Genomic DNA, 12,520 nt, shown 5'->3' with positions numbered 1-12,520 from the left:
TCGCGAGTGTCGTTTTTGTTGTTTTTCAAATTCTCGATGACTCTTCGTTAGCGATGTTCTAGAGCGGTATAATTCTTTCTACGAGTTATAAATATTTTCATTCAAGTATAATTTCTCCTTGACAGTGTTCTCAATAGACGAATTAGATTAGATTCACATATTTGTACGGTTTTGTGTGTGCTTCTTAAACGCCTGTTCACACAATCCAAGTTAATCGTGTACAATTCGTACCCTGCCTTTGGGATCGAATAGATTTCGACTGCTGGTTGGGCTAAGAAGAATCTAGAAGGTGTTCTCTTGTGTCATGGACAAACAAAGCTGAACTCATTTGAGGTACTCTTGGCTGCTCCTCTGATTTCTCGTTTTTACCACGCAGTGACATTAGAAAAAATCCTAGAATAATCAAAACAGCACCGAGCCCCTTTAACCACGAAAATGACGCACTTCGCCAGATCGCGTCAACCGCGGCGTTTATAGGAATGCCCAGAACGGTTCCAAGAGAGATAAAGAGAGGAAAGGTGAATGCTATCCCGAAGTTTATAAGAAAATTAAACAGCAATGCTAATGCTGCCGAGCCACACAGATATGACCAAGGAATATGGTGCCAATTTATATGTTCATAGTGAGTAAAATAAATAACTTCTAATATTGGCCAGAAACCAGAGGAGGTTTATTAAACCAAGACAAGTTAGGAATAGACTGACTTGTCCAACATCACCTTCTCCAATGAAGATCTTGAATGTCACTTTGTACATCGCAGCCAGTACAGCAGAACCCACACCTAGGAGAACGCCGGTCGTTGTTGGTCCAGTAAAACCATCACTATAGGCGATAATTACTATTCCTCCTATAGAGATCAGCGTTGCCAGGAGACGTCGCCACGAGAATATTTCATCCTTCAGAAGGAGGAGTGAAAGAACAAAGACGAAGGCTGGCGTAGAGCTGAACAGCGCCGTGACATCTGTTGCAGATAAGAATGAAAGCGATCTGGTATACATGTAGTTACAAGCTCCCCAGAGTACGGCAAACGGTAAACAACGCGTTAATAACGTGTATGGACATAACCCTCGTTCACCAAAGATACTTTCAGCCTTGCCAAAGCTATTGAGGAAACTGCTGCCATTCGCAAGTCGATAACAAAATGAAACGACAGGAAAGCTTAAGGTCATCCAATTGGTGGAAAACCAAACGACGAACCACGGCGCATTAAATGTACTTGTGTATGTACTCTTTGCGAATTGCGTCGATCCAACCCATGATATTGCTATTCCAATAACAATACCAACACCACATAATGTTCGCAAGAATTTACTCCCTGACGTACCCACCTGAATATTGAAGAAAACCAATGAATTGTCACTAAAATCCCTGCGCATTTCTAGTATTTTATTGCCTGTCAGTGAACAAATACTGCGTAGAGTAAATTATGAATGCCTACTTTCCCGTGCTTTTCTAAGTATCTGATTTCAAATACATACGAAATATTGGACCTCTTTATACGTGACATACGATACGCGGAAATTGCGACATTGTCACGGGGATATCTCGTGCAAATCACATATGCATGCTACTTTCTTTTAGTATTATTTGGCAGAGGTCAAGTGCTGTAGCCTGTACCAAACATACAGTATACTGTATTTTAAAAGCATTTTCATAACAACTGCAAGAGTCTGAATTGAATATTCAGTTACACTTGTTAATATACAGACAGTTCTATCTATATTTCTTAATTAAACTACGCTATTTTTTCTTTAAAAACTCCAGGGTATCCCAGTAGGTTTTTCCAAGATATTTCTCAGTGACAAAATCGTTGTTGATAATATTTCTTGAAATCTGCAGGTTTGTGTCTTTTCCGGAGTAATTCTTGTGTGAAGGAGACGACGCTGTGTCTGCGTTATTCTTTGAAAGTTCAACAACCTTTAGGGAGAAAGAAATATATTCAATCGTTTATCCTGAGCTAAAAATGTCTAGTGATGTAAAACGTTACCTTATCTCCAAGAGTTATTTCATTGTTGAACACTGGAGGGGTGTAATTTTTTAGTTCATACGCGTTACTGTTCACAGATTCACTCAGTTTCAAACCTTGCAACAATTTTCTTGTTTCAATGTTTGTAACAGTTTCCTTTCCTTCTTGGTATTTCAATGCCTCCGTCTCATAACCGTGGAGGAAGTTCTCCTTTTCATCCGGTTTACCAGCCGTCACATTCATCGATTTCATTCTACCGACGTCCAATTCAGCTTGCAGCTTTCTGCCTTGGTTGTATAAAAACTCATTTTCTCTTTTTAATCTTTCTAGCTGACGAGAATGTAAAACACATTCGCTGGCTTGTTCCCCTAGTCTTATTTCAGTCTTATTTTTCGCTAGGAAATATTCATCATTCTCTTGTCTCAGTTTAGCTGTCTCTTCTTGTAATTTTGTAATTTGTTCTTCCAACATTTCCCGTCGCTTTTTCAACGTTTCATTCTCGTTTTGTAAAGTCGTTTCCATTTCACGATATTTATGGAGCTCCTGCCTCCTTTCCTCGTCTACTCGTTTATGCTCCTCGGATTCTTGATACAAACACCGACTTTGTTTCATCAAAACAACGTTCGCCTTTCTCACAGCTTTCACCTGATACTCGTTTCTCCCGACTTCTTCTTGTAGTCTGTCCAACTCAGCTCGTAATTTCAAGCTCGTTTCCTCGCTGCTTTTACTGCTGTAAATCTTCCACAACAAGACTTAAATCAACGCTTGCATCAGGTCCAACCTGTACGTCGGATTTGTTCATCTTTTCTTTGTTTAACTTGGTGTATTTTTTAGCAAGCGCGCTGTATTTTTCTTTCAGTTTCGCGTACTTCTCTTTGGTTGTTATCAAAACGCTGGATGCTTTCTCAATGTCAGAAATCAACTTGATATTCTTTGATTCGTATTCATTCAGTGTCTCCAGCAGCTGAAAAAAATACAAAAAAGACCTATCTGGTTAAACAAAATACTAAAGTTTCACTATTTTACCAGAAATCAACTGATACGATGATGTTCTGCATAAATCAATCCTCAGTAAACATCTGAGTTAAGCTTTATATTGAGTTATATTTTACAAAGAACAAGGCTTACTTTATTCCTCTCTTCATTTATCTTTTTCTTTCCTCGTCGTTGTTCGTCTTGAAGCGTAGCCATCTTCTCGTTTTCAGCCTCGAATCTTTCCTGTATTCCTTGCATTCGAAACCTAAACTGATCTTTTAATTTCTCCATTTTATATTTTTCTTCCTTTTCTTTGCTGACTTCAATCGCCAAGTCGTCCAGTCGTATCTTCAATGCATGATTCTCCTGACTGAGTCGAGACATCTCTCGACGTAATTCCTCACTTTCGTTGCCGCTTTCCTGAGCTGACTGCTTCGTATTTTCTTGGATATTTTCTAACTCACGAGCGAAAGTGTTCTTCTGCCTTGCTATTTCTTCTTGCCAGGCCTGCTCATTTTCACTGTGGTTTATCTTCGTTTCTTCAAGTAGTTGCTTCAACTTTGTATTCTCGCCATTCGTGTGATCAAGTCTTTCTTTTAGATCCAAACATTTCTTGTTCTTTTCTTCAAGGCTTTCTTTCAAATCTCTACTTTGTTTTCTTGTTTTATCCCCATCTTCTTTCTCTTTTAACAAGTGTTTTAACTTCCCGTTTAATTCCTCAACTTTTCCTTCAAACTCTAAACATTTCTCTTCTCTCTCATCCACTCTCTGTTTCAAATCCTTTTCACTGTCCTTGAGCTGTCTGCAGTGTTTCTTTGTCTCGTTCACAACTCTGTCTTTTTCTTTCAACTTCTTTTGTAGTGTTTCAAATTTCTGCTCGTGAGTCGAAGTATCCTTCTCCCTCGCACTTTCATAAACTTCCATTTCGTTTTTAAGCGTGTCTTTCTCATCTTTGAGTCCCTCATTCTCTTCAATCAGCAGTGTTTGTTTAGCGAGCATATGTTTTTTCTCACGAGTTGCTTCTTCAATGACACTCAACAACTCTTGATTTCGTTCTTTGTATGTTCTCAACGTTTCTTCACTGTTTTTCAGAGTTTCCACTATTTCCTTCAGCTCTTTGTTTTTCGCGAGGTAGGACTCGCATTTCTCTTTCAAATTTTCAACCTCTTCATTCCGTTCCTCCATTTCTTTACGAAACAAACAAATCTTCTCCTCCAAACTCTTTTTCTCTCTTTCCTGAATTGCCACTTTCTTCTCAAAAGCTGTGATTTGTTTTCGCGATTGACTGCTCTCTCTCGTTAAGTCGTCAATTTTTGTATCTTTCAACTTATCTTCTTCCAAAAACTTTTCATATCTTTCATTTCCTCCCGAAGTCAATTTGACACATTCATCCTGGGACTTCTCCAAAGAAGCTTCAAGCTCACGAGCCCTCGACTTCATTGCTGTATTTTCATTTTGCAAATTACTATTTAAACTTTCCACTTCAACGAATTTAGATTTTTGCTCATTTATTTCTGCTTCAAGGAAAACAACCCTGGATTCGTAACTCTCGTTTTTCTTGCATTGTTCGTTATATTTCACATTAAGTGTCTCATATTCCATGTTTTTCTGCCGAAATAACGTTTCTATCTCGCTGATCCTGAGACTGTTCGCTTCGTTCTCTTGATCGTATTTCTTCTTCAGACACTCGTATTCCTCATTTGCTTGTCGCATCTCGACTTCACCACGCTCTCCAACATCGTCTGTTGTTAAAATTCCGTCGTTCTTAAACTCAGGATTCAAGTTATTCTCATGCTGACTCAAAGCCGCCTCAAGTTCATGAATTCTAGACGTTTTTGTTTCCCCCTCCGACAAAAGTTTATCATATTTCATCTGTAATGCTTCGCTGGCCATTCTGCTTTGAGCTAACATTTTTTCTAACTCAGTCACTCTTTTTCTTGCTTCAGTCACTTGTTGTTCTTCCAGTTCTTTCACCTTATTTGATTCCCCAGCGCCTTCCCGTTCTGAATTCATCTTACTTAACTGATCCTCGAGAGTAGAAATTTTACATTTAGCTTCTTGAAGTTTTTTAGTCATTGTCTCCTCCTTGTCCCTGAACTCTTGAAGAGCTTCCTCCAAATCACGCTCGTGGTTTTCCGAGTTTTCTAAGGTCTCTCTCATCCTTGTAAGTTCATTTTCACTTCTCTCACATTTATTTGTTAATTCATCAACACTTTTTTCCAGTTTCAAAAGCTTCACCTCAGATGTTTCAATATTCTTTTTGTGTTCATCTTTAAGTAAATCAATTTCCTTTATCTTTGCATTCATTTCCTCCTCAAATTTCTTTCTTTCTTCATCCCGACTTTTCAAATCTCTTTCAAGTTCTCTCTTATCTGTTTTACTTTTCTCAAGCTTATCACGGAGCTCGACTTGTTCTGTTTGAAGTTCATCGATCATGTTACTGAACTGGCAAAGTTCCTCAAGTTTAGATTCATTCCCGGCTTCGTTTCTTGCTCCGCTCTCAATTTTCAATCTCTCGTTTTGGTTTAAAGCATGCTGAAGATCGCGTTCAAGTGCTGCTATTTGCACTTTATAATCTTCAATCTCTGCTTTCATATCCAACCTGGCAGTGAACGAGGATTTTCTGACGGGAGCACCTGCCCTCGAATGACTTCCATCAAAGTCATGAGCCATCAAATCTACCTCAGTTTTAAGATTACTGTTTTCATTTTGAATATCTTCCAACTCTCCATGAAGACGTTCAATTTCCAATTCGTAATGGCTTTTTATTTTTTCAATAATCTCACTCTCGCTAAACTCGTTCTGCCATTTTGACTCCATTTCATGATAAAGAGTTGTGTATCTTTCTTGGAATTCTTTGTTGCTCTCCTTCAATTCCTCGATATCTTTCTCTTGAACTTCCAAGATTTCCGTCTGTTCATCATTTAAATCATTGGCCTCTTGCAACTGGTCTTTCAGATCTGAAATCTCGTCAAGCAACTTGTCCGTTTTCTCAACATTTTTGTCTGAATCTGTGAAAGGCAATAAAAATATCTATTACGATCTTACTGATGTGTTTAGCGAATTTGATTTCGAGGTCTTGTATCTACAAGAAGTACAGCAAGCTACAGCAAGAACGTCTACAATTGAACCACTCAATTCTTCCTTACCTGTACCTTGTTCCTCAAATTTTTTCCTCCACAGTTCATTAGCTAACTCCAAATTATGCTCGTGCTCCGTCGTAAGTTCCCGTCGCAATTCCTCGAGCTTCTTTGTAACATCTTCTTTAGAATAAAGCTTAGTGTCGAGCGTTTTTTCATCTCCGTTCTCTGTCGTGTTTTTCAACTCATCAATCAGCATATCCTTCTCCTGAATGATGTATTTTAGCGTTTCTGTTTCTTCTTTATGCCTTTCCTCAACGCTGTCAATCTCTTTCCTGCTATTCTCCTGCTTGACGATCAAATCATCTTTTTCTGATTGCTCCATCTCCAATTCTTGCTTCAATTCAGAAATCTGGTTTTCATACCTCAATTTCGTGCTCATCAGTTCCTCGTGAAGTCGATTAATTTCTGTTGAAGATTTTTGGTCATGGTTTCCACTGATCTCTCGCTGAAGTTGGTCGTTAACCGTTGTTTGATTTTTCAGCATTTCTTGCAGTTCATCCATCTTTTCTTCATGTTTCTCTTCTAAACGCTGTTGCAACGAAAGCATCTCAATTTCGTGTTGGTTTTTCAACATATCCAGTTCGACTTCAAATTTTCTCTCCAATTCTTGTTTTTTAATCAGCATGTTTTCAATGAATGTTTCCTTTTCACTGAGGAGATTTTCGAGATCTTTAATTTTGTGTAATTGCTAAAAAGATTATACGAACATAAATAAATACAGTATAAAATCACATCCAGGCGAGGTTTCATTCTCATTGTCTATAGAATTACCCCTTCGTCAGTTGAAAAACTAATATTCTCCCTGGCGGCTTCGTTCTCCTCGCGTAAAACCTGACACTCGTTCATTCTTTCCATCAACTTTTCATTTAGATCATTTATGGCTGAATCCTTGTCTTTCACGACATTCTCCAACCTTTGTATTTCTTCCTGTAAATCACCTTCGCGTTTTGGAGTGTTGCTTGTTTGAGCCAGGCTGGATGATTTGCTGGGAGCCACATTCTATGAAAATAGATCTTGCTCTGTTGGATAACTGCGCATTTGCTAACCTCCCAAGACGCTGTTTAATCAATGAACTGCTCAGCGTGGGCCTGAATTCTCAATTAGACGAATCAGTTCATTCATTTGTCATCTACCTGATACTCCTTAGAGACGTCTAAGAAAACTCGCGCAAATTAAGATATGGTTGCATATATCTTTAGATGCTATCTTAGCGCAGATCGTCTCGATAGGAGAACCCGGCATATACTTTGTTTTAACAAATTATGGATATGGGTATATAATAATACTGATACAGTACTATATTTTGAGATATGACTTGTAGGGAATCAACGTCAAACGTAGATAGGATGAGCTAACAAACCTTCGTTTTCTTGACCGGAATACCTGACGTTCGAGGAGAACTTGACTGCAAAGCGACGCTTGTCTGCGTCTTAAGTCCACTACCAGACTTTACTGGAATGCCAGATCTTCTAGTCGCCATATTGTTGCCAGTAGATATTACAAGTCATGTAATCAATAGTGATGAATGATTATGACATTCCCCAAATGTTTGAGGAATTTTAAGCCTAATCATAGTCTCTCTACATTCTACAAGAAGAGTCGACTTTGGTTAAATCACCACTTCTGTTTGATGTGATTTACACAGAGGAATAATAAATATAGCATACCATATTGAAAGGACGCTAAAGTTAATCCCTGCTAATGTTTGTAATTTGAAACATGATGATTTGTTGTCATGGTGCGTTTATGATAATAGCCACACATTTTTTCTGTTCGCAAAGCGATTAGCCCTTTCTTTTGAAGTTTCATATTACATAGCGCGCATTCAGAATATACCTCGGGGCTGCGTTTACAGAGATAACATGCAATGAACCGCTATAGGTCAATAGGTACGAGAAAATGTCAGGAAAAGAAAGTAACCCCCCGACTTCATTATGTGTTTGAAATGAAGAATGTGGAGGCGGCCTCTCTAATTATCAAGTGATGTAACTCTGTGACACGCTGGGTTTTTGCATGTCTCCTTAACGCCACCTTGTTTCTACTATTCTGAGAAATTTCTAGGAATAGCTTAGACCATTTTAGAGAAGTCGACAGTGGTCTTCTACCTAGAGTTCACGGAGTGTTCAGTCCAGTCAAAGTAAATGAATTTAGTTTCCGAAGGAAGTCGATGAGCATCGACTCTGTTCCGATTAGTTCCGAAATCAACTTGTAGTGGATGGGGATTATTTTCCGAATGAATACGATACTACCCGACATGATTTTGAGACCAGATATCTTTCCTTCTGGATGATGGGAAATAGTCTCCGTTGGAAGAAATTGGCGCGCAATGCTCAGGATACACATGTTTGTTGATCATTAGATGTTGCAAATTTGCAAAAATGGCCGATCAAAAGTCGAAAAAAATTGACGAAAATAACGTGGAAGACACAAAGGAAGACGGCAGTGAAAAGGTAAAGTATAAACAGAATATATGTGCCTTACCATTTCGGCATTGAATGCTTGAATTTCGTTGCTGAAAGCCTTAAATTATCGTAATTATTAGGAGCAATCTGCCGCATCGCAAGACGAGACAAGCGATACAACACAGTCAAGCGATGATTCACCTAACAAAGCTAAAAAACCTGCAAAGGAAATAAAGAATAAGAAAGAAGATAAAAAGAAGGAAGATAAAAAGAAAGAAGAAGAATCGGAGCAGGAAAGCAGTGATGATGAAGAATTAGTTGGTATGATTTTGTAAATTTTCGGAATTTAAATACCTTCGAATCATAGAATTTAATGTTATTTAGATAAATCTTGCCGGCTGCTGATTTTTATTTGTTTTGAAGTCAAAACAGGTCTCTTGGGGAGTCCTCTTGCGTAATTTACATATACGTACAGCATTATGGACTGTTAATGGTTGTTTATAAAGATTCTTGAAGCCTAATATGCGGTATTAAAATCTAAGAAAGGGATAATTTATATGAATTTTGGAGCAACCAGCTGCTTTTCTTTCATGTTATCTTTGTGCTAACTCTTCAGCCAGATAAAATAGTGTAATAGCAGGACTTAGATGAGTTGTGGATTTATTGCAGGATAAGACCAATTGGATAGAACCTATTGCTTTCTGTTAAATGACTACAATCATCTATTGTTGGTGCCCAGACCTAGTGACCCAGTAAATTTCATTTTAGGCATTTATCGCTTCAATGATAAACATCTACAACTATCTTTGATTTTCACCTCCTTCCCCCCTGTTGCATGGCTTCTCAGAACAGATTTCAACACCATGTTTACCAGATTCAATTATCACAACAACACATATTTAGCAGTGTGTAAATACCCTGAATTCTTGCAGTTACAGCTGTGTGCAATGCACTATAATAAAAATTGTAAAGAAGCTTTAGCCTGTGGAAAAGCATTACCTGTGAAGAGCAGGTCATGGCGAGAGCAAGATCTGGTACAGTGGAAATCACAATGACCAGCAAGTCCGCTCACTTATAAATCCAAAACTGGGTCATTATCCAATGCATGCTTCCTCATAAAAAAAGAAAAGAAGGTTAATCCCCTCTTCAGACATTCTACTACCATTATCAGATCAGCAGGACATCATTGAGATATTATGTTGTTTTTCATAAAACATTGTGTTACATTATCAGGAATACTGGACGCACCACTTGTAGTGGAAGGAAAACGTGTCAGGAAATCAACAGAGTTTCTTTCAAGTCTTATCACAGCACCTCAAAGTAAAGAAAGAAGAAAGACAGATATTCCTGAGGTACTTCTAAATTTCCTATCTCTATTTATGTTTTGATGATTTGACATATATTTATTTCTTGTTCTCTGCTCTTTCAGGGAAAAGGTGAAAAGTTAGGATCAATGCCACGAGGTAGGTTTACAGCACAGATGAAACTTGCAGATATAGTCTAGTTCCTAGATCAGTATCTTAACCTGTCTTTAATTCCCTTTAAATATAGTTCAATTACAGCTAAGTAAAATTCCTGGGGAGGAACTAAAACCACTTCATAAAATACTTTTCGGCAGGCCAGGAACTGTAAGTGCTTGTACTTCAGTATTTTTTAAAGCTTGTTTTGCGGAGTTTGTCTTCCCCTTGCATGCCAGTGTTTTAAAATATGAATATTGTCTCTGATTTCAGGCCTCAGAGGTAAAGAAACATATTAAACAATTTAATGGCTTTAATATTGAGAAGGTTAGTAAAAAGAATTATAATTAAGGTCCTAAATATCTGAATTAAAAACGTGTGCACCAACAGAGATAATTTGGATGATAAATTTTGTCATTTTGCTGCAGGGTTCGAAAGAATACCAGGTGAAAAAGGAGCAAGTTGATCGGTTTACACAGGATAGTATGAAGAGATTGTGTGAAATTTTGGATGTTGAAAAAAAAGGGTCTAAGGTGGGGTATAGTTAATTGTGGCCTTTCTTCCTGAAAATATCCCACACAAGTCAGTACCAGGCTTTTCTGTTTCCAGAAGTGATGTCTAAAACTAAACTATTTCATTCTAAATCTTTTAATAGGAAGATGTTTTAGAAAGAGTTATGGACTTCCTGTTATGTCCAAAAGCATCAGGAAAGGTATGTACTATTTGCTGTACTATTGTCATGGTATAGTTGTGTGCTATAAATGGTTTTTACAAAATTCTAAAACTCTTTTCAGGAGGTACCTGTCAAGAAAGGCCCTAAAAACAGTAGGTTAAATGATAGATCAAAAATCATTCTTTGAATACTTGTTTGAAAGATTTCTTCAGGTGGTAAAGTTGTATTATTGTTTTATAGAGAAAAATAAGAAACAACCGGAATCAAAGGTGTGTTGAACTGTGTTTTATATTTCAGTATGTAAGACTATTCTTGTTGTCTTATTATCTTGTTATTGCATGTTGGATAAATAGGCAAAGAAAGTGAAACCAAAGAAGGCAAAGTCGAATGAAAATGTTGAGTCAGATAAAGATAGTGATGAAGAGAAGGACGATGAGGTAAAAATAGTTTCGCAGGTTTCAGATTCTCAAAGATCAGAGATTTGTCCTAAGATTAGGATTTTTACTATTTGACCATTTAATCAGCAATTCCGTAAATTCATTTTTGCAGCCTCCAAAGAAAAAGGCAAAATCATCAACAAAAGAAAAGAAGGAAACTAAAAAGCCTGCAAAAAAAGAGAAAAAGGTTGTTTCAATAAAAATATCTCCTGGAAAAAAGGCAAAGAAAACAAAAGGTAGTAACAACGTACAGGTACATGAAATGACATGAACTTTTTTAAAATTTTTATTTTCCTTGTTGAAGAAAAAAAAGCAGAACCAGACAATGATGAATCTTCAGATGATGAACCATTAAGCAAAAAGGCAAAGAAATCTCCACCTAGCAATGAGGAAATTGTTGAACTTGTCAAAGAACTATTAGATGGAGCAGACCTTGAAAAAATCACTATGAAATCTGTATGCAAACAGGTAAGCAACACGATGAGAAATCTCTCATGTTTCTATGAGACAAATAACTGTGTAAAATTGTGTTTTTCTATCACAGGTTTACGACCATTATCCGGCTTTTGATCTTACTGATCGTAAAGAATTTATCAAAGAGGCAGTTAAGGAGGTAAATTCAAAAGGATCTTCTCTTGCAAAAACTGTGCTTAACCATTAATAATTTATGTCTGCTTTCTTTTTTTTTAGATTATAACTTAGGCTATTAAAGAAAAGAAGAAATGAATGGAAACAAAATAAAACCAACAACTATGAGCAGCAAAAACAGGCCATTTGTGTACAAAGAAATCTCAACTCTTTACTTTTCAAACTCATTTCCCTTGTGTAAATTCAGCAATATTTTAAATGCATAATCTGCAAAAATTTTACCCTTATATTATAGACCGTAGGCTAGGAGGAGTATCTATATTGCTATTAGCTGTTCGTGATAGCTATTTTATTGTCAAGATGATGTCACATTTTTATAAAATGCATCTTTTATTCTTTAGAGATTTTGTGCACATTGTTTTTTCATTTTTTGTGCGATTTTCTTCTTTTGATAGATGTGAACAAGTAATATGTTACGGATGCTGTGATGTCTACGAGCTCCTATTTCGACATCCGTAACTAATTCACTCTTTCATATCTATCAAAAGAAGAAAATGCAGCAAAAATTGCGAGTGTGAGATCAGTGGCCTTCCAATATGGCAGCGGTCAGCAGTATTTCGTTGGAGGTGTTTGCATATAGTCTAGCGCACTAAAACGTGAACTTAAATAAAACCGTTAACTTTTACAAAAACTAAAAACAGGGGAAGAATACTCAAGAGGATTCAATTTGATTGTTTTCTATTTTGGAGATGCTTTTTAGTAAGGTGAGGAGTAAAAGAAAGCATGTGTTTGGTTGGTATATACAAACAAGACGCTCCTTTTTAGTCGATTGGCTGGGTGGTTGATGACTTAAAGGGGCTCTATCTGTAAAGACAGTAA

At 37.2% G+C, this 12,520-nt stretch overlaps 3 protein-coding genes across 3 annotated transcripts; 1 reads left to right on the top strand and 2 right to left on the bottom strand.

Annotated features, from left to right (window-relative positions):
* Positions 1–514: 514 nt before the first annotated feature.
* Positions 515–1,393, bottom strand: LOC114525307 (solute carrier family 35 member F4-like). The gene has a single exon (XM_028546562.1). The coding sequence runs from the start codon at positions 1,374–1,376 to the stop codon at positions 618–620; it is 759 nt and encodes a 252-aa protein (XP_028402363.1). The 5' UTR covers positions 1,377–1,393; the 3' UTR covers positions 515–617.
* A 329-nt stretch (positions 1,394–1,722) lies between these two features.
* LOC114525303 (trichohyalin-like) lies at positions 1,723–7,776 on the bottom strand. Its single transcript, XM_028546557.1, is given in 7 exon segments — positions 1,723–1,917; positions 1,988–2,693; positions 2,695–2,930; positions 3,095–5,952; positions 6,091–6,772; positions 6,856–7,083; positions 7,445–7,776. Coding segments are annotated over 7 exon segments (5,007 nt in total). The 5' UTR covers positions 7,565–7,776; the 3' UTR covers positions 1,723–1,740.
* A 303-nt stretch (positions 7,777–8,079) lies between these two features.
* Positions 8,080–12,043, top strand: LOC114525414 (protein DEK-like). The gene is made up of 15 exons (XM_028546745.1): positions 8,080–8,534; positions 8,627–8,807; positions 9,720–9,838; positions 9,916–9,949; positions 10,038–10,114; positions 10,217–10,270; positions 10,372–10,476; positions 10,599–10,655; positions 10,738–10,768; positions 10,857–10,885; positions 10,970–11,053; positions 11,166–11,289; positions 11,358–11,521; positions 11,598–11,666; positions 11,744–12,043. Exons 1-15 carry the CDS (start codon positions 8,463–8,465, stop codon positions 11,753–11,755), a joined length of 1,212 nt encoding a protein of 403 aa, XP_028402546.1. The 5' UTR covers positions 8,080–8,462; the 3' UTR covers positions 11,756–12,043.
* Positions 12,044–12,520: the final 477 nt, after the last annotated feature.

This window comes from Dendronephthya gigantea, unplaced genomic scaffold (genome assembly GCF_004324835.1).
Source record: "Dendronephthya gigantea isolate DGI-Jeju-01 unplaced genomic scaffold, DenGig_1.0 000034F, whole genome shotgun sequence".
NCBI classification, from domain to species: domain Eukaryota; kingdom Metazoa; phylum Cnidaria; class Anthozoa; order Malacalcyonacea; family Nephtheidae; genus Dendronephthya; species Dendronephthya gigantea.
Note: the sequence above shows the minus strand (reverse complement) of the source record. Positions and strands in the feature narration are given on the sequence as shown.